Below are 22,412 nucleotides of genomic sequence, written 5' to 3'. Positions count from 1 at the left end.
AAAATAACCTTTTTAGATGAAATTTTTTAAAACGTATTTAAGAATAGAAAATCTTTTAAAATTTAATAAGGAACATATTTCATAACGGTTTCATTAACAAATATTCAGTACATAACGAGAAAAATAGAGATGAAAATTTCAAAAGGACTGTATAACTGGTTGCGGTCAATAGTAGTCCTCGCCAGCGAAACTCTTTGTTATTATTATTATTATTATTATTATTATTATTATTATTATTATTATTATTTAAAACATTTTGTATCCTGCTCTTTCGCGCGAAGACTAATATATATATATATATATATATATATATATATATATATATATATATATATATATATATATATATATATATAAACTAGCAAAAGTAGCCGTTGTTGACTGGGTTCAAAAACAGCGTACAGAAAATGGACTCTGATTTATGAAGGTATGATAGGTTATGAAAAGGAAGAGTCGTAAAGAGATAGCTTTGAATTTGGTGGGTATCAAAACCAAAGCAAAATATGATGAAAGTAAAAATAAAATAGATAAATCCCATAATTTATTATACCATACCTGTTCACACTGAAACACTTATCACAATATTCTGTGGATCTATATTAAAAGACCTTGTTAAACTTTGTGACATATTTCCATTCTATGGAGGTCAGGCGCGAACGAAAACCCCATAATTTTATTATACCATATTTCTTCAAACTGAAACATAATTATCAAAGTATACTTACGCAGATAGATATGAAAAGTCTTTATTAAAGTTTGTGCCTATTTCCATTCTCTGGAGGCCAGACGCGAACGCAGACCCCACGAATTTATTATACCATTCCTATTTAAGTTAAAACATACTTATCAAAGTATTATTATGTACATCTATATCAATATATATATATATGTTTATACATACCTATATATATACATATATATTCATATATATATATATATATATATATATATATGTATATATATGTATATATATATATATATGTATATATATATGTATATATATATATATATATATATGTATATATATATATGTATATATATATATGTATATATATATATATATATATATGTATATATATGTATATATATATATATATGTATATATATATATATATATATGTATATATATATATGTATATATATATGTATATATATATATATATATATATATATATATACATATAATCCCAACCACAATCTTAACTTTAAAGCATAGATAAAAGTTAGATTAGAAAAGCATTATATATATATATATATATATATATATATATATATATATATATATATATATATATATATATATATATATATATATATATTACATACTCGCTACACTGAACATGCTAATGTTTCGGAGCAAATTGGTTTCTAAAAAAACAACTGTTCCTCATCAACCGAGAGAAATAAACTTTATATCTACTTTTCATATATATATATATATATATATATATATGCTAGCATTTCAACCAGGCGTTGCCCGGGTATTTGGGGGTGTATGTTGAGCAAAAAAGAAAACAAGCGGCCAATTTTTTAAACTTTACCCCCTATTATGACCCTTAAAATTTATTGTTTGCGGCTCAAATTAAGTTATTAAGTTAGATTCATGTCCAAAGAACCCATATCTAAAATTTCAAGTGTTTAGACTCAAAATTATCCTAGGAGTTCTCAAAAGTCAAATCGTTGAACTTTGACCTCTTAATCGCCAAATTTCTGGCCGAAAATCGATCACATAGATTTTCCCAAATCTCAGTACCCTTTATATCAAATTTCGAATCTGTAGACTTAAAATTGACAGAGTTATTGCGTAGGGAAATGTGCATACACAGACGCATAGACAGACAGACACTTTCACACACACACACACACACACACATATATATATATATATATATATATATATATATATATATATATATATATATATATATATATATATATATATATTCCAGGTAATAAGGTATTTAGGAGATAAAACCCCATGAATTAAAACCAGGTTATTAAGAGTGCGCGCATTAAAAGAATATATACATAGATATAGTCATCGACATACAGTCCTGTTTCGTTGTATCACAAGTCATCAGTGCCGCTAGACTAGCACCTCTCACAAGCCGAGGATTGAACCTAGAACCATCGCGTTGACAGTCAGCAGTTCAATCGACCGAGCAACGGGAACCAGCGCCCGGAAATTATCTCGCCAAATGTCTATTATGAATGAGAATTATTATATTACAATGATCCAAACATAATTCTCAATCAAAAACCAAGACACGGAATAATAAAATAATGTTAAAAAATACACATTGTTGGTGACTACTCCCTTATTTAAATATATATGTATATATATATAGAGAGAGAGAAAGGGGGAGAGAGAGAAAGGAAGGCGGTGGGAAGTAGAACGTCTATAGAAGGGGAGTAGAGAAGGGGGCTGGATAAAGCAGGCAGTAGAGGAAGTCGGAAAGGAGGGGAGAGACATAGAAAGAGATAAGTTTTAATTTCTATTTTGCTGTTCAACGTCACCGGGCAACGCCGAGTAATCCTGCGAGTAACAGATAAAGGATGTAATGTCTCTCATTTGATTTATAATACCCCACCCCATAAAGACATAGTGCTGTCAGCTGGTCTGAAAAAGAAAACACCCACCAACCAGATATGCCACATTCCAATGTCTAAGTGGGGGTCATAAGAAAATAAACAGATGCGCATATTTTTAGATAACATTAAATGGGGATTGCAGCTGGTTTTGTTAAAATGGAATCGGGTGCTGTTACGGATTGGAACCCATGGCCGGCAGTATTGGTTCGGTAAAATCTGGTGAGAAGTTACAACAGCGGAAAAGTAAAGAAACCAAATGAAAAAAAAAAAAAACTAATACAAGAACAAAGAAAACACTTGCTGGTGTATTAATGTTATTAGGCATTGCATTTTATTGTCTGTGTGTGTGTCACACAACAATTTTATTATTTTATTATGTGTGTGTATGACACACACGCGCGCACGCGCACACACACACACACACACACACACACATATATATATATATATATATATATATATATATATACATACATATATATATATATATACGTTTTATTTTTTATTACCGTATCTTTCTGTTAAGTTACATTATTGTTTCAGTTACTCGGCCGTTTTTTTTTTTTTGGCCGTCTGTAGCTTCCTCAGACATTTACAGAAATGTTCGCTATTTTGGGATGTTTTTTTGGCCGTCTGTAGCTTCCTCAGACTTTTACAGAAATGTTCGCTATTTTGGGATGAAAGAGTCCCAAAATAGCGAACATTTCTGTAAATGTCTGAGGAAGCTACAGACGGCCAAAAAAAAAAAAACGGCCAATAGCTGAAACAATAATTTTGGGATGAAAGAGTCCCAAAATAGCGAACATTTCTGTAAATGTATGAGGAAGCTACAGACGGCCAAAAAAAAACGGCCGAGTAGCTGAAACAATAATGTAACTTAACAGAAAGATACGGTAATAAAAAATAAAACGCATATTTGCTCTACAACAGTATTGAGCACTTTCTTCAGTTTTTATTAATTATCATCTCCACTATATATATATATATATATATATATATATATATATATATATATATATATATATATTATAAAGGGAATTAGACCTGGAGTCTAAAGACAAACTTTATTTTAATAAATTAATACTTAAAAAACAGTGCTCATAGTAAAATAGACATATAATAAGATCAATATGTATATTTATCCTTTATTATATATATATATATATATATATATATATATATATATATATATATATATATATATATATATATATATATATATGTCAGGTCATGTCATATGCTACTGGTACCATGTAACCCAGTACAACCTGCCTCATGGTTGGGTACCCAGCGACTAAACTGGTTCCCTCACCAGACTTGTTTGTTGAGGAGGGTGGCTAGTCTCCCTGAAGAATTAAAAACAAGACCTTCCAAAGGGCGAATGAACTCTTTTTCGGGGTCAACGGCCAACTGGCACCGTGTGTGTTTGTGTGTATGTATGTGTGTGTTAGGGTGGAGAGGGCTCCTGTAAGCCGTGGTGAAGGCAACCTTTCTAGGAGAAGCAAATCTCTGATTTAAAAAACTATAAAGCGGGAGACCAGTACCCGCATTAAGCTGGTCTGTAGTTTAACTTGCTGCTGGCTATCTTGCTGTTCTTGTTGTGGATCTCAACATTTTAAACCTAGAGATAGACTTAGCTGTCGTACAAAGTTAAGACACTGTAACATCATCTGTGTATAAATACTCCCTCAGGCATTTGTCTATTAAAATTGTCCTGTGGCGATGGAAGTGATTTTTTAGCTCGTGGACTTTAAGTGTCTGAGGGAGTGGCACCCGTTTGACAAGACGTTGCAATCATTATATATATATATATATATATATATATATATATATATATATATATATATATATATATATATATATATATATATATGAGTATAAAGATTGATAATTTTAAATTATGAATCAGTTTAAAAAGGATTTTGATTTTGTTTGTTTTTCCTTTTGAAACTGATTCATAATTTACAATTATCAATGTTTATGCTGAATATATATATATATATATATATATATATATATATTAATATATATATATATATATATATATATATATATATATATATATATATTATAATAAATCTGTACTTGTCTTTGTTTGTTCACAATGACGTTCATGTTTATGCCTGTAAAATGAATGTTTATGCCCGTAAAATATTTATTTAAATGTCATTAAAGTTCTCCCTATATATAATTTTTTTAATTCTTAGTTTCTTGACTGTGTATAATCACAATACAATCTTTTCATAATGGGCATTCTTATGGCCTTTAGCAATTACTGTCACTACATTCTTTATCATTATTAATGGTCATGTTCGTGTTATGGTTCTTCAGTATCTTATTGTGTTTTTTATGATTCGATCCTAATTAATACTGCAACTATAGTTTAGTTAAAAATTCTATGAGGAATATTACTCGGAGAGAATGTTTCAAATTTATAATCTTCTCTTTTGATAATTTAAGTCATTCTTGTACAACTGATGAAACGGTTAACATTGTCAAAACGTGGATTACTCCGCCTGGGATTTTTCGGATGTTTACATAATCACAACACACACACACGCACACACACACACACACACACACACAAACACATACATACACACACGCGCGTGCGCGCGGTCCTGGATATGACCTAAAACTATATCCGATGGTGAGGCCCCACCTTGCGGGCCTTGGGGAGTGTGGAGCCACCCTTTAATTGCCATTGCTCCCAGGTCCACTCTGACCCGGAGTGGTAGTACCTGTTAGGGTGCCAACTATGGGTTAAATTGAATCTGACTTAAAAAAAAATACATACTCCATTAAAAATCGTTCCTCAAAATAACTAGATTCGGCATTAAATGACCTGAAAAAGGTTGATATGCCGTAAAACAAAAGCAACCAACCAACCAACACACACACACACACACACACACACACACACATATATATATATATATATATATATATATATATATATATATATATATATATATATATTTATATATATATGAAAATTCACCTTTCATTAATGAATGCAATATATATATATATATATATATATATATATATATATATATATATATATATATATATATATATATATATATATATATATTTAAAGTGATGGTTGTGTAGTTCCAACGAGAGAAAAATATGTATATTTAAAAGAGTGTAGCCATCAATAATTGTGTGTTTTTTTTTAAGGTTTTCATCATATTTTTATTTTAAAATATTTTTATAACGCGTTTCGAGCTTAGGGTGTGCTCTCTTCAGATGTTTTCGTAAAAAGTTTTTCTTTAAAATGGGAGTTTGAAAAGTTATTTTTACCTCTGCTGATATTAAATGTGTTTTTCAGAGTGATGTGGTCTCAGACATCCTGTCTCCAACCGTAAGTGTGCAAAGTGTCCGGTCAAAGTTAGATTCAAAGAGTGCGCTTTTGGTCCATTTGGTGAAGGTTTTTATGGGGTTTTTTAATGGTTTTTTAAAGACTTTCTTTCCCCATGTATAGCACACACTGACATAGAATCACACACGCATACATATACATACATGTACATGTACATATGCACACGCATACGCACGCAGGCACATACACATATACACACGCACATACAGAGAAATATATGTAGGAGCATACATATATACATACCCACCTACATACTCACACACGTACTCACACACATCCACCACTAACACGTCAGGCAAATATTGGTTATTTTTTTCCAATCAAAACACGCATGCATACATGCACTTAATCATTCAAACATAAGTACACGCGCACACACACACACACACACACACACACACAAGTAAGATGGAGAATAGGTTGGAGAAGATACATATACACACATATACACGCACATACACATATATATATACATACATGTATGTACATACACACTCGCAAACATCCACATACTATGTAGGCACATACACATACAGACACATATATGCACATACATAGAGAGACATATGCAGGGGCTCACACATACGCGTATATCCATATCCACACGAACACATTTACCCACTCATACATATGCATACATATGTATATATATACACACACACACATACAGATGCGTATACATTCATCCACTCATATATATATATGGACACATGCACCCACAATCACACATACACATACATATTCATACATCCTACCTTATGTATATATTGGTTGGAGTTTTCTTTCTTTTCTAATCCAAGCACATATGCATACATGTATTCAGTCGCCCAAACATAAGTGCACGTACACACACAAACAAGATGGAGCATAGATAACAGATGATATATATATACATACACACACGCACACACAATCACATGCATACACCTCCCACACACATATATACATGCACATATGTGTGCACATACACATACATACGTATAATTTCTAATTGTTTGTTTAGTTTAGAGAAATGGTACTGTACTGGATATGGACGCGCGCACCCGTGAAAGTGTGCGCGTGCTTTATTGTGCTTCTTTTGTTTCGTGTGTGAGGGTGCACATTTACCCCAGTATACATGCGTGTAAGTGTATTTTGTGTGTGAGAATTACCTACACTGTTCATTTCCGTTTTCATGTAATACATGTTTAAACTGTCTTCGTTACTCTGTTCTTTGTGGCTACTTGCGAGCCATAACAATGATATTTCGGGAGAAAATCCTTCCGTCAGATATATTTTTCGACTTTAAGTCAAATATGGATATGGGGGTTGTAATTATAAATACTTGAAACAGAAATAAAGTATGTTGTTAGAAATAAACTAAAAAAAAAAAAAGATTCGACATGAAAATTAATTCTTATAAAATAAATGTTTTTATTTTGCAAATAATGAAATCAGCTTGCTTTTAATTTGTTTTTTGTTGTGTTTTCTTTCGCGCGATCTCAATTTACATTCTGTAAGTTAGCGACGAGAGACGACGTCGTGTTACGTCTGCACCTTAGCTGGGACTGATCAATTTGCGCACTATAGCTGGGTGGAAAAGCAGTCATGCTCACAAGTGTTTTTATCGCCCGATATATTTCTACGCGAGTTTGGATATGCACGCGTGAGGTGATTGAACCACAAGATAATAACTACGGAAGGGAATTGCGTATAAATATCAAAGAAAGTAGATCTGAATCATCCTACAAGTTAATGAGATGGATAAATTATCAATTGAATTATGATGAATATTATGAGAGGATTGCACTTAAAAGGATGGTTAGGCTACAAGGTTGGAGTCCTTTAACTAGCGGGTAAATGTTTGGCATCCGACAGGATGCTCTAACAAAAAAAAGTGAAAATAAAATTTAAAACAAAATCTAAAAAGGTATAATTGCTCCCCATCTTGTTTGTAGACTATTATTCCCATCTTGTTGTTTCACGTTTCTAGTTGACGTTTTAGCCAATTATTCCTCTGCCCTTCGTCAGGTGGTTAACCGCGAATCCTCCAACTACATCCATAGCAATTATTGCCTTCCATAGTTGTTGCCGTCTCACTACGGTTTGGCCAACTAATACTCTGATTTGAGTGGGATTGAAACCGCTACCTTCAGACAATGCTCATCTGGAATCGTAGATATTCCGCATTTCTATCCACTGCGCCACGAGCCACGAAGGGTAATCAAGGTTGTTTTTTTTATTTCATTATCTTTTTTTTTTTTGTCTTATAAATCCACATTTTTTTATATTTTGTTCTTCCAATTGTCGGGTTTGTACCGAATTATTATTGAATAATTGAATTCGACAACACCGGGCACCCAGGCTATAAATATATAATATAAATCTCACCTGTCTGTTTAAATGTATGTATGTATGTATGTGTCTATGTGTCTATGTATGTATCTATGTATGTAACACTTTCGACAAGGGGACGGATTTTCATGAGATCTGTATCGTTTTGAAGCTCGACTCTTCGGGCGACAAATATCGAAAAATTGGCTAAAAACATTCATTTCTCCACCTTCAACTGGGCACTTTTCTACAAGGAAGGGTCGCTTTTTTCGCCGATATTTTCGAAAGTCATCCCCACTTTAATACTTGCTCAAAAATAAAAAAAATACAAAAAATATTGGTAGAACATTTTATTTTCGCACGATTGGTGACATTTATTGGGTGTGTTTCTATCAATATTTTTGTTTTGTGTTCTAACTTGACACTTGACGGTTGACACTATCTTTATAAAAAAAACACTTTAAAATAAGTTAAACAAAAAAATCCAGGTATGTAGAAAAGTAACTTAGTTTTTTGTTGTATATTTTTTTTTACTCCCTTTCTGCTTTGTTAACTACTCTGGAAAGTGCAGATGTTTGTGATCAAAAATCAGGACACGTCACATGGGACAAACCGGAAGTTGGTTCTTAATCTTATTGCCCACAGATGAATATCTATACAGTCACTCGTTTTGTTTTTTTCTACGTTTTCTTTCGTTTTATTTTCGACATTGTAATAATCTATAAATAAAATCCCAAATACGGACAAAGTGTCGATGAGTTGGATGCAAACCTTTAAGTGTTGTTTAATGTTAAACGGAATGAACTAGTTGACCTCGTGTCGGTTTTATCGTTTTTAACATATTTGAAAAAAAATCCGTTTACAGCAGAATTGCTTGGCATTTTGGTGAAACCAGACGACACAAAATGGTGGAGGCTGTGAGTATTTTTTTTTTTTTTTTTTTTTTTTTTGTTAATCGGAAAATTATTTTGCTTCGAATTTTTTTTTTTTTTTTTGCACACAAATTTGGGCAGAGTTCAGAATAGTTAACAATCGAAAACTTGCAAATATGAAGAAAATACACAGCACATAATTTACAGCAGATGCAATAGAATTCAATTTTCTACCGACTTGCATACTTTTTTACGAGTAGAAACTGTTTATAAGATTTTTCAGAATTCAGATTGCTTAAATTCGCAAAGCATTAATGATTGCGTATTGCTTTATGAGGTTTAAGGATAGCGTGTTGCCTCTCGAACTTAGAGTTAGTGATAGGGTATTTTTTTATTATCGTTTCAGCATAAGGTTAACAGAAATTAAGCCATCACTAAAAAAATGTTTTCAAACATTAACGTATACGAATCGTTAAAGAAGTTAATTGTATTGCGTTTGATATGAATTATGTTTTATTTTTTATTTTATTTTGTGTGTGTGTTTATGAGTTCTCGTCTGTTAACTATTTGTATTATTTGGATCATTCGGGCTATTATTCTTGGTTGTTATATTCACAACGTTTGCCGATGTCAACTTCGACCTTCTTCAGGTCCTTCTTTCCTTTAAAAAAAAAAAAATTTTTCCATTACCGATTCCCATGACAAATAAAACCCTACCTAAGAGCGCATCTTTCGAACATTTTAACATTCACTAGCAATATGAGTTTGAACAACTACATTAAGAAACATTGCCAAGGCTGCTGTAAAGAAGGTGGGCTCCCTCTACGTGCTAGAAAATTGCTGACACCTAAGAGTATTCTATACCTCAATAAAGCGACCATTCATCTACGAATGGAGTATCGCTGCTGCGTCAGGACTCGTGCATCTACTACTAGTCTCTCACTCTTAGACAGGACTCAAAAAAGAGTCTCAAATCTAATAGGTCCTGCACTATCGGTCAATCTCCAACCTCTGTCCCATCCCCGCAATGTTGTTCATCTGTGCCTTTTTTTTTTTACAAATACTTTAACGGGTTGTATTCTGATGAACTCATAGAACTTGTGCCCCCCTACTCTCGATTAATCCAACAAGCAGCAAAATCCCATCCCTTCACTGTTTAGGGCCATAGATACCGGAAACCCTCCTATTCTAATAGTTTCTTCTCTCAGGCTGCTAAACTTCGGAATTCTCACCCTGTTTCCTGCTTCCATGACTGTACTAACCTACAGAGGTTTTAGTGAAATGTGAACAGCTATTTCGCTGCTCAATTGCCCACAGTCCCCTGTTAGATGCGATGCTTAATAGCAATTCCTTACGTCCAAGTGACAATATGCCTTGTTTGAGGTGAAAAAGAGTACAGACTTAAAATTCTCCGGAAACTTCTGATAGAATTCTAGAACATATAGAGAACTTCAAGATGAACCATTTATTTAATACTCGGAGAGATTACCAGCCGTGACCGAGGTCACACACACACACACACACACACACACACACACACACACACACACACACATATATATATATATATTGTATTTTGTGTACAGAAAGTTGTTAGATAAGTTGTTAGATCAGATGAGTATTGGCTGAAGAGAGCTTGATATGGCTACCTAAAACGGTCCTTATTATCGGGATTGAAACCGACGGTACTAATGAATATCTTATCTAACAACTTTTTGTACACAAAATACAAAATATAAATACGCTCTTATTTTTCGGATTTTCCTTTTAATTGGGCACTCTGCTGGATTTTTACCCCCCCCCCCATAAAAACTAATCATATATATATATATATATATATATATATATATATATATATATATATATATATATATATATATATATATAGCTTCAAAAGGAAAATAATTGCAATATTATTTCGTTTGTAACTAACATGTTAACCAAATTATGTCTTTGTTGCATTTTTAGTGACTTACTAATCAGATAAATTCCTTAAAAACACAATTGGAAACATTTGATAAATGGCAGAAATTTAAATACATTTATATATAATTTTGTAAAATGCTTGTACCCGGTACGACACCACTTGAATGATTGAATTAATGCCAAGAAAATAGAGTTGTTTCCCTTTTATTGGAGTTATAAAAAGAAGAAAAGAAACACAAATGAAAAAAATATAGAAATTAAATATGCATTACTTAAATCAATATTAGACTTTTCTTGTTTATTCAGTCTGAATCCGATGTCTTATATACTAATGAAGCATTTTTGTGAATGTTTGGCAAATGTGCGCCATAAATATTTATTTTTTACGAAATAGGCAGAAACAATTGTTTATAAATAGTTTTAATGAACAAAGATTATATCACGTTTCTGCTTTTTTTTAGATGAGGTTTATTCATATTATTTGGATTCTTCGAACTACTATTCTCATCTTGAGAGTTCTTTTCACAACATTTCCGTAAGGACACGTGGCACAGTGGTTAGAGTATTTGGGGAAAAAATCAATTGTAAAAACGATATTCTCGTAAATGTTAAAGGTTCAATTCTCAGTGTGGGCGACCGAAAAAAATACAATTGCGAATTACTTAGGCTGACGATATAAGAGCATGCTAACCCCGTGAAGTAAAAATTTCTTAGGCTGACGATATAAGAGCATGCTAACCCCGTGAAGTAAAAATTTCTTAGGCTGACGATATAAGAGCATGCTAACCCCGTGAAGTAAAAATTTCTTAGGCTGACGATATAAGAGCATGCTAAACCCGTGAAGTAAAAATTTCTTAGGCTGACGATATAAGAGCATGCTAACCCCGTGAAGTAAAAATTTCTTAGGCTGACGATATAAGAGCATGCTAACCCCGTGAAGTAAAAATTTCTTAGGCTGACGATATAAGAGCATGCTAACCCTGTGAAGTAAAAATTTCTTAGGCTGACGATATAAGAGCATGCTAACCCCGTGAAGTAAAAATTTCTTAGGCTGACGATATAAGAGCATGCTAACCCTGTGAAGTAAAAATTTCTTTGGCTGACGATATAAGAGCATGCTAAACCCGTGAAGTAAGAATTTCTTAGGCTGACGATATAAGAGCATGCTAACCCCGTGAAGTAAAAATTTCTTAGGCTGACGATATAAGAGCATGCTAACCCCGTGAAGTAAAAATTTCTTAGGCTGACGATATAAGAGCATGCTAACCCCGTGAAGTAAAAATTTCTTAGGCTGACGATATAAGAGCATGCTAACCCCGTGAAGTAAAAATTTCTTAGGCTGACGATATAAGAGCATGTTAAACCCGTGAAGTAAAAATTTCTTAGGCTGACGATATAAGAGCATGCTAACCCCGTGAAGTAAAAATTTCTTAGGCTGACGATAATAAGAGCATGCTAACCCCGTGAAGTAAAAATTTCTTAGGCTGACGATATAAGAGCATGCTAACCCCGTGAAGTAAAAATTTCTTAGGCTGACGATATAAGAGCATGCTAAACCCGTGAAGTAAAAATTTCTTAGGCTGACGATATAAGAGCATGCTAACCCTGTGAAGTAAAAATTTCTTAGGCTGACGATATAAGAGCATGCTAACCCTGTGAAGTAAAAATTTCTTAGGCTGACGATATAAGAGCATGCTAACCCCGTGAAGTAAAAATTTCTTAGGCTGACGATATAAGAGCATGCTAACCCCGTGAAGTAAAAATTTCTTTGGCTGACGATATAAGAGCATGCTAAACCCGTGAAGTAAGAATTTCTTAGGCTGACGATATAAGAGCATGCTAACCCCGTGAAGTAAAAATTTCTTAGGCTGACGATATAAGAGCATGCTAACCCCGTGAAGTAAAAATTTCTTTGGCTGACGATATAAGAGCATGCTAACCCCGTGAAGTAAAAATTTCTTAGGCTGACGATATAAGAGCATGCTAACCCCGTGAAGTAAAAATTTCTTAGGCTGACGATATAAGAGCATGCTAACCCCGTGAAGTAAAAATTTCTTTGGCTGACGATATAAGAGCATGCTAAACCCGTGAAGTAAAAATTTCTTAGGCTGACGATATAAGAGCATGCTAACCCCGTGAAGTAAAAATTTCTTAGGCTGACGATATAAGAGCATGCTAACCCCGTGAAGTAAAAATTTCTTAGGCTGACGATATAAGAGCATGCTAACCCCGTGAAGTAAAAATTTCTTAGGCTGACGATATAAGAGCATGCTAACCCCGTGAAGTAAAAATTTCTTTGGCTGACGATATAAGACCATGCTAACCCCGTGAAGTAAAAATTTCTTTGGCTGACGATATAAGAGCATGCTAACCCCGTGAAGTAAAAATTTCTTTGGCTGACGATATAAGAGCATGCTAACCCCGTGAAGTAAAAATTTCTTTGGCTGAACATATAAGAGCATGCTAAACCCGTGAAGTAAAAATTTCTTAGGCTGACGATATAAGAGCATGCTAACCCCGTGAAGTAAAAATGATTTTTTTAATTTAATTTAATGCTGCAATATTTTAAGTTATAAATTTATTATACTTTATATATAGTTAATAAATGACAAAAACTATATTCCAAAATTCTTTTGTTGACCATCTTATAGTTTATTTCTTTAATTCAGTTGACATTTACAATTCTTGGCAGTATCTGTTTCGTAGCGCAAAATCAATCACTTAATTATTATATTAATCAGTGAATCTATTATGCCCTTAACTCCTCAGTTAAGCATCATGAATTTTGGAATATAGTTTTTTGTAATTTATTCACTATATTGCTCTGTAATTACATTGAGCTTCTTAAATAAGGATTGGTATATATTATAAAAAATATATTTCTACAGATATATATATATATATATATATATATATATATATATATATATATATATATATATATATATATATATATATGCCTTGTCTGTCCGAGAAAAGGTCTCTACCAAATTGGCTTGCAGACTTGAAACCTGATATACAGGAGATTTAGATCTGTGAATCGATTTGGTAGAAATGGCTGCTAAGTGGTCAATATTGAAAAAAATGGAACTTGACAGGCGTAAGTCGACTTAAAATGTGCTTCCACGCATGCGCGATTATACATTTATTATCTTAAAGTCGGTTCAGTTTTAATTATTTCTTAACCATCTGACGATACTCAAACAGTAACTATTAAGGCTGGAAAGCTAAATATTTTGGTTTCGATTCTAGATGATGGCACCCAAGTAATATTTTTAAACCCTCTGAAAACACTACTATATATTGGGTACAATATAATAATCAATAGACAATTTGCTCTATAATAATAAATAGGAAATCTACATGAATTAAAACATATCATATATTAACGTATTTTACAAACGGGCAACGTCGCGCAGACTGCTAGTATGATAGTCAAAGTGTATTTTCCCCCGAAGTTGTTCAACTAATTGGATTAATATTTTAGTCCCGGGTGGATATTGAGTGATAAATTGGCCGAATATCAAGGTTGGAAGTTATTTTCCAAATACATATTTAATACTTTGCTAAAGCCGAAAGTGGTCAGTCTTAACTTTGATATTCGGCCAATTTATGAGTCAGTGTCCAGCCAAGAATCAGATGTTAATTCTCTCAGTCATGAACACAACAAAAAATGGTTCCTAATATGCTCGAAGGGGATCATGTGCTTTATATATCTATTCTATAAAATAAAGTCTGTCGGATTTTATAGTCGAGCTTAAATAGCATTTAAGCTGGCAAATCAAATTTCGTTTCTATCCGATTTTCATTTGTTATTGTGGTAGCATGTTATTGGCAATATAAAGACATAGTCAACTGCAAACTTATTTAAAGTAAATCTTAAGTTTTTTTTTCGGATGTTTTAAGTCAGACCCAAATAGCATTTAAGCTGACAAATCGAACTTTGCTTCTGACTAGCCAATTTTCATTTGTTGTTATAAATTATTATGCAGTATAATAATGTATAAAACTCCATTTTTAAACTTTTTTATGAATTGTTCCGAGCCTGAATATTGAAAATATTGAAACAAATAAACAAAGAAAAATCACATTGTGTCATCAGTTTTTCCGATCTACGTTTTCAATCAGATAAATAAGTACATCTGTTTCTTTTCGAGCAAATAAATATTAGCATATTTATTTCTTTAAATTCTTCGTATTCCGTACTGCTGCGCAATTCTTTTTCATTTATATGTGTATATTGTTCTTATGGTCTGAGCAGTTGGCAATGCAAATGTTGTCGGCCTTTTATAGCCTTACAGAATGCACACTCAAAAGTACTATATATCTTTGTGTACATAACAGAAAACGTAAAAAATATTATCTCTTGGAGAAACCACTATTCTAGAAAATAACAAACAATTGATTTCCGTTCATTCATTTCTTCTTTAAAACCTTTCACGATTGAAAACGATACTTTTCAGAGCAAAATACAGATGCAACATTTTCAAAACCAGAATAAAATCTTATATATATATATATATATATATATATATATATATATATATATATATATATATATATATATATATATATATATATATATATATACACTAATTTTCTTTTATGCATCCAGAGACTAGTGTTTAATGCTTAAGCATCGGTGCAGGATGACAATTCCTGCCGATCGGGAGATTTGAACCCAGCTACGAAACCATCTTTGATTTCATTTGTTAAGCCTCTACATCCGGGCCACGAAACAATTGACAGGAAAATGAAGGGAATTAAGGACGAATAAACGCTCAATTCGGGCGCAAACATTAGACAATCCATAGTATTCGAACGACAAAAAATTGTACAGATTGCATGAACACTATTTTAGTGCTTTTTAGTTTATACTTCCCATATATATATATATATATATATATATATATATATATATATATATGTGTGTGTGTGTGTATGTATGTACAGTGATGATCATATTTATTGGCACGGTAAAATAAAAGTTAAATTTTGTCTAATAAATTCTAAAAAAGGGATTAAATTAAAGAAAATAACAAAGTATATTATGTATTTTTAACTGGCCTTTCCGATGCAGCAATCGGATTTTAGAAAAAATAAATAACAAAGGAACAACAAACATAATTGCAAAAAACCCTTATTCAAAATTATTGGCACGATTTATTTAATAATCAATTGTATAGCCTTTGGCCTTGATTACCTTCCTCAGTCGCTTTTCATAGTTTACAACCAAGTTGTTGCACTTTTCAGTAGTAATTTTAGCCCACTCTTCCTGACAATAATCCTCCAATTGAATAAGATTCTTAGGCTTCCTTTGCATTACCCTCAATTTTAATGTTCTCCATAAATTTTCAATTGGATTAAGGTCTGGGCTTTGTGATGGCCACTCCAAAACATTAATATGATTGTCCTCAAGCCATTTCTTAGTCAGTTTAGCCGAATGCTTTGGGTCATTATCTTGTATGAACCACCAACGACGACCAAGTGAGAGCTCTTTAGCAGAGTCTTTCAGGTTTTCATCCAATATTTTAACATAATCTTCCTTTTTTATGCTACCTGTGACCTTAACAAGTCGCCCTGGTCCAGAGGCAGCAAAGGATCCCCAAAACATCAAACTGCCTCCACCGTGCTTCACTGTGGGTATGGTGTTCTTAGGCAGGAAAGCTTCGCCAGATTTTCTGTAAATATAAGACACTTTATTATGGCCAAATAACTCTATTTTCGTTTCGTCAGTCCATAGAACACGTTTCCAGAATGCAACATCTTTATCAATATGACGTTTTGCAAAGGCTAGCCTTGCTTTCAGGTGCATAGGCTTCAATAAGGGAGTCTTTCTCGGACGACATGCTTTTAAACAAGCTCTCTTCAAAACTCTACCAACTGTATGCCGAGATACATTCACTCCAGAGGTGCTCTGTTCATCAACAATCTCCCCAACAGAGATTCTTGGGTTTTGTTTTACTTGTCGAACAATTTTCCGTTCATCTCTTGGGGAAAGAATCCTTTTTCTCCCTCTACCCTCTAAACTCATAACGTGGCCTTGCGATTTGAACTTGTTTATTATGGCTCTAACAGTGGATTTGGGAAGGTTTAGCTTCTTTGAAATCTTATCATAGCCCTCCCCATTGGTATGGCATGCTACAACAAGCTTCCTGACGTCCTCGCTGTGTTCCTTAGTTTTAACCATGGCGATTGAAAATTATAATTTAGTCACTTATAATAGTTTAAATAAATCGCAATCTAAAAATTATCTGAAAAAAATTATTCACTGAATTAGCGTTAAACAAGCATAATATGGCTATAAAAAAGTTCAGAAAGCACGTAAACCGGAAATTGATTGATATTATACTGATACTAAAAGAAAAACAAAGCCGTGCCAATAATTTTGAACAAGGGTTTTTTGCAATTATGTTTGTTGTTCTTTTGTTATTTATTTTTTTCTAAAATCCGATTGCTGCATCGGAAAGGCCAGTTAAAAATACATAATATACTTTGTTATTTTCTTTAATTTAATCCCTTTTTTAGAATTTATTAGACAAAATTTAACTTTTATTTTACCGTGCCAATAAATATGATCATCACTGTATATGTCTATATATATGTATATGTATATATATGTGTGTGTGTATATATATGTGTATATGTATATATATGTATATGTATATATATCTGTGTGTATATATATGTGTGTATATATATATGTATATATATATGTGTGTGCATATATATATATATGTGTGTATATATATATATATGTGTGTGTGTGTGTATGTGTGTGTGTGTGTGTGTGTGTGTGTGTGTGTGTGTGTGTGTGTGTTTTGTCCGAATGAAATGAAACTTTGGTGATAACTAGTTTATTATATTCAAAACATCACATCAAAACACTAAGGTCTTTGGCCTTTTTTTTCTCCGTTCTACAGCATATGTTCTAGATGACCTCCATTTAGCTGTTGTTTTGTTTTTTGGGGTCACCCTGTGTATATATATATATATATATATATATATATATATATATATATATATATATATATATATATATATATATATATTGAAGACAGATGACTTCGTTGCTAGGTTCAAATCTCCCGACCGGCAGTAATCGTGTCACCCTGCACTGATGATTCCCGAAATGATGAAACATGAAAGTGTCTGTAGGTATTTTTAAAAATTATTATAGTAAATAATTATGTCAGACCCATTTAAGAGCTCGGTTTTTATCGTTGAGCATTTTGCAGTTGAAATAAAGTCGGTCACTTTAGCTCGCATGCGCAGATCATCATGTTATAAGCATCAGACTACTCTGACAGACGTTGAGACATTTAAAAAATTAATATTTAAATTTCAACGATATTTCTTGCTGATAAGGTTGACCGAGACGGTTTGTTCCTTGCTAATGGAGTCAGAAATGAGTTCGTTGCTGGGTTCGAATTTCTGACCGGCACTAATCGTGTCACCCTGCACTGATGATTCATGAAAGGATTTAATATTAGTGTCTGTAGGTATTAAAAAAATTATTATAGTATATATATATATATATATATATATATATATATATATATATATATATATATATTAAGATTAAGAATTAAGGGGGGTGCAGCTTGCATCGTTATGATGACTAAACTTATGAATTGATGACCTGAAAGTTTCATTTCCCTGTTGCAGATATTAACGGTGTGAGACTCTAAGAAAGGGACCACTGCCATAGACGTGCGTCTGAAGTTGAGATGCTTCATTGAATTTCTCCACGTAAAAAATAATTTAACCGACTAACATTCACCGGCGTCTGTTGAATGTTTACGAAGCCGACGCAGTTGTTGTCAGCACAGTTAGGAGATGGGTTCGTCGATTTCAGAGTGGCGGCAGAGACGTAAGTGGCAAAGCGTGCTCAGTAATTTTACGACAGAGGCATCAAAAGAGACTGGCAAAAATCCATTGAGAATGGTGGCGACTATGTAGAAAAATAAATTCTGGAGAACAAAAGGTCGCTCGTATTTATGGTACTACACCCGTCTTAATAGCTCATTAATGTTTGACTTTCTAAGTTAAAAAATAGGAGGCCTTACTTTTGGAACCATTCTCGTACTGTTCCGTTATCCAATCGGCAATCTCATTAACGTTTATCCTCGAGTTTCTTTTGGTCTCGGCAGATAGTGACAATATTATTATCAAAAAGCAAAGAAAACTCTTGAAAGTCAAATATAACCTCAAAGTTTTAGTCCACTTCAACAGTTACGGAAAAACACTTCGCAGTATCCGTATGTTGCGTTCAACCAATCAAAAAACGTCGGAAATGTTTATTTAGCGAAAATATAGAAATCGTTAATGTCGATAAATGAAATGTAAACACGTGCACTCTAAGAAAACCAAACATCCGCCATGGTTGATTTTTTTTTTTTTTTTTTACTAGTCAGAATTTAATTAAAATTTGTAAAATATTATTATTAGATTTAAATATTTTATTTATTGCTGACTATTATCATCATTTTTTTTTAGTTATTGTTTCACGACGATTCGGCCAACTATTCCTCTGGCCTTCGTCAGGTGGTAACTGCGTAAACGCAGTGAAGCAACAACTAAAAAAGATGAGGATAATAGTCCGCAAATAAATAAATGAATAAATAATACTCATGTCAATAATGAATTCCAATTAAAATAATATATATACCATTCGGTACGGACCCGACAATGAAAGATCAGATACAAAGGTGGATTTATAAGACCAAAGAATCCAACCTTGATCGACCTTTGGGGCCTGTGGCGCAGTGGATAGAGACGTTGAATCTCTACGGTTCCAGTGAGATAGCGGTTTCAATCCTACTCAAAGCCGGCCAGAGGCTTACTTGTCTAAAAAGTGGTGAGACAATAACTATGGAAGGCAGTAATTGCAGTCAGGAGATTCGCAGTTCTTATCCTGTTGCGGTTACCACCTGACGAAGGCCAGAGGAATAGTTGGCCGAAACGTCGTAAAACAACAACAGCAACAAAATGAGAATAATAGTCCGCAATAAAATAATTTAATAAATAATATTCATCTTAATAATGAATTCCAATTATGTAATATGCATAAATTTAAATATTTACTTTACCTCAGATTTATACTAGAATTTTCCGCAAGGAACAGAGGCACAACGGATAAAAGTGATTCTATGCGACAACCTTCTATTGATTCAAGATTCAGTAAAGACGATAGAATACAACTACGAATCACCTAAAACTTCCAACCGATCATGGCTGACGAAACTAGGACAAACCACCCTCCATGAATTAAATAAATAAAAGATGCCATTCGAAATTTCGTACTGATTCCCAAGTTCGACATAAATTCCCCACTTCGACATGAGTTATCTGAAGAAGGTCGGAGGTTACATCGACCGAAACGTTGTGATAGTATTAAAAACAGCAGTCCGAATAAACCAAGTAATATTTATTGACATATATTTTATGGACGGGCGACCGAGTTTTTAAGTGCAGTGTATTAATCGTGGCGTAACGGATAAAGTGCAGTGTGTAATCGTGGCGTAACGGATAAAGTACTATTTTTTAAGTTCCAAGTGATGCTATTCGGGAGGTTGATGATTCAATCTTCAGTGAAGACGATACTAAAAATACAATTACGAATTACTTAAGACTTCACTTGGTTATGGCTGACGGAACGAGAACATGCCACCTCCGTGGATTAAATAAAGGATTTCGTTCGAAATTATGTACAAATTTCCAAGTTCGACATAAAGATGGTCGAGTTCGACAAAATGCACCTGAAAAAGGTTGGAGGTGACATCGGCCGAAACGTTGTGAAAATAACACTCTAGATGAGAACAGTAATCCGAATAACGACAAAATGCACCTGAAAAAGGTTGGAGGTGACATCGGCCGAAACGTTGTGAAAATAACACTCTAGATGAGAACAGTAATCCGAATAACGACAAAATGCACCTGAAAAAGGTTGGAGGTGACATCGGCCGAAACGTTGTGAAAATAACACTCTAGATGAGAACAGTAATCCGAATAATCCAAATAAGCAACCTTCATCTAAAAAAAATACAGAAATATAATAATTTTTTTCAACTATTAACAAATTATGAAAATTGCTTACTTGTTAACGAAGAAATAGAAATGCATACTGGTGGATCTCATTTCGGAATAAAAGTATGAATATTCCAAATAATACAAATATTTAGTTTATGTGAAATATATTTTTGCAACTTCCAAACTAAAACTGCCTATACTCAGGATATCAAGAAGTTGAATTTGTTGTCTTACAGGCTTTCGTCGCAAATATTAAAAAATAAAATAAACAAGAATAAATTATTCGCATTTTTTTCGATCCCAAAATATTCGGTTTCCAATCCAATAGATCCCGCACGATCAACCAAGCTCTAACCTCTGTCGTATCGCTGCAATATTCCCTCCCTGTACTTATTTTACTTTAATGGAATGTACTACGATGAACTGGTAGTGTTAAGGAGAAGTGCGAGCGAACTAATGTACAGGTAAGCAGGAAGAACAATGAGTCCGAGGAAAAGGTGACCTGAACTACATCTAGGCAAACGAAAATAAACAATGGAATCCCCGGACTTGTAGCGACCTGTATCCATGACACCAATCGGCCATGGGTCAGACCGAAAACTAGCAAAAGGGCAATAACAAGCTGGTGAGGAAATAGGTTAACAGGTCGAAGAGATATCAATAAGAGGAGATAAACAAAGCAATAGGCAGACAGTCAGAGAGACGGACAGCTGAGGGACCAAATTGACACAGTTTGCGACCACCCCTACCACGACCCACCCCCGCCGTCATCGTGTTGAAGCGTGTATAATAAATATATCGTAAAATAAACTAAGTCTTTTTTATAAAAAAAAATGTATCTCGTATTCATTGATAAATGAAGTAACTGTCCATTTAATCGCTAGATAATCACCAGCCAGACATATATGTAACAGTAGCAATGGTGCTCCCTCGAACTAAACATCTTCGACTAACCTGACAAGTAGCAAAATTCCACGGCTTCACTGTAGAAGACCCCCCCTCCCCGAATGTCGGACAATCTTCTACTCTGAAATTTTCTTTTCTTCGAACATTTTAATTCTCTGTTTCTTGCTCCCCCGATTGTACTAACACGCAGAAATAGAAGTGTTGTATGAACAAACTTCTTGTCGTTCAACTCCCTACTGTGCCTATATGTATGGTTTTTAACTGATAGCAGCCCAAAGTTACTAGTGACAGCTTGTCTTGTTTGAGATGAATATGATAAAAAAAAAATGGAGTTAGATACGTATGCATGTAAACCTACGACGAAATTACGAACTTCACGTATG

General features: G+C 33.4%; 1 protein-coding gene across 1 annotated transcript in view; it reads left to right on the top strand.

The window, feature by feature from the left end:
* The first annotated feature begins 9,028 nt into the window (after positions 1-9,028).
* The window catches only part of LOC145261102 (neuropeptide FF receptor 1-like), a 152,876-nt gene continuing 139,492 nt past the window's right edge, over positions 9,029-22,412 (top strand). The window contains exon 1 of the mRNA XM_080119319.1: positions 9,029-9,210. Coding sequence (XP_079975445.1) covers positions 9,199-9,210 — 12 coding nt within the window. The 5' untranslated portion in view covers positions 9,029-9,198. The remainder of the gene's footprint in view (positions 9,211-22,412) is intronic.

Source organism: Euprymna scolopes, chromosome 37 (assembly GCF_053919585.1).
Source record: "Euprymna scolopes isolate OS-2025 chromosome 37, ASM5391958v1, whole genome shotgun sequence".
NCBI classification, from domain to species: Eukaryota; Metazoa; Mollusca; class Cephalopoda; order Sepiida; family Sepiolidae; genus Euprymna; species Euprymna scolopes.
This window is presented reverse-complemented; position numbering and strand designations above follow the sequence as displayed.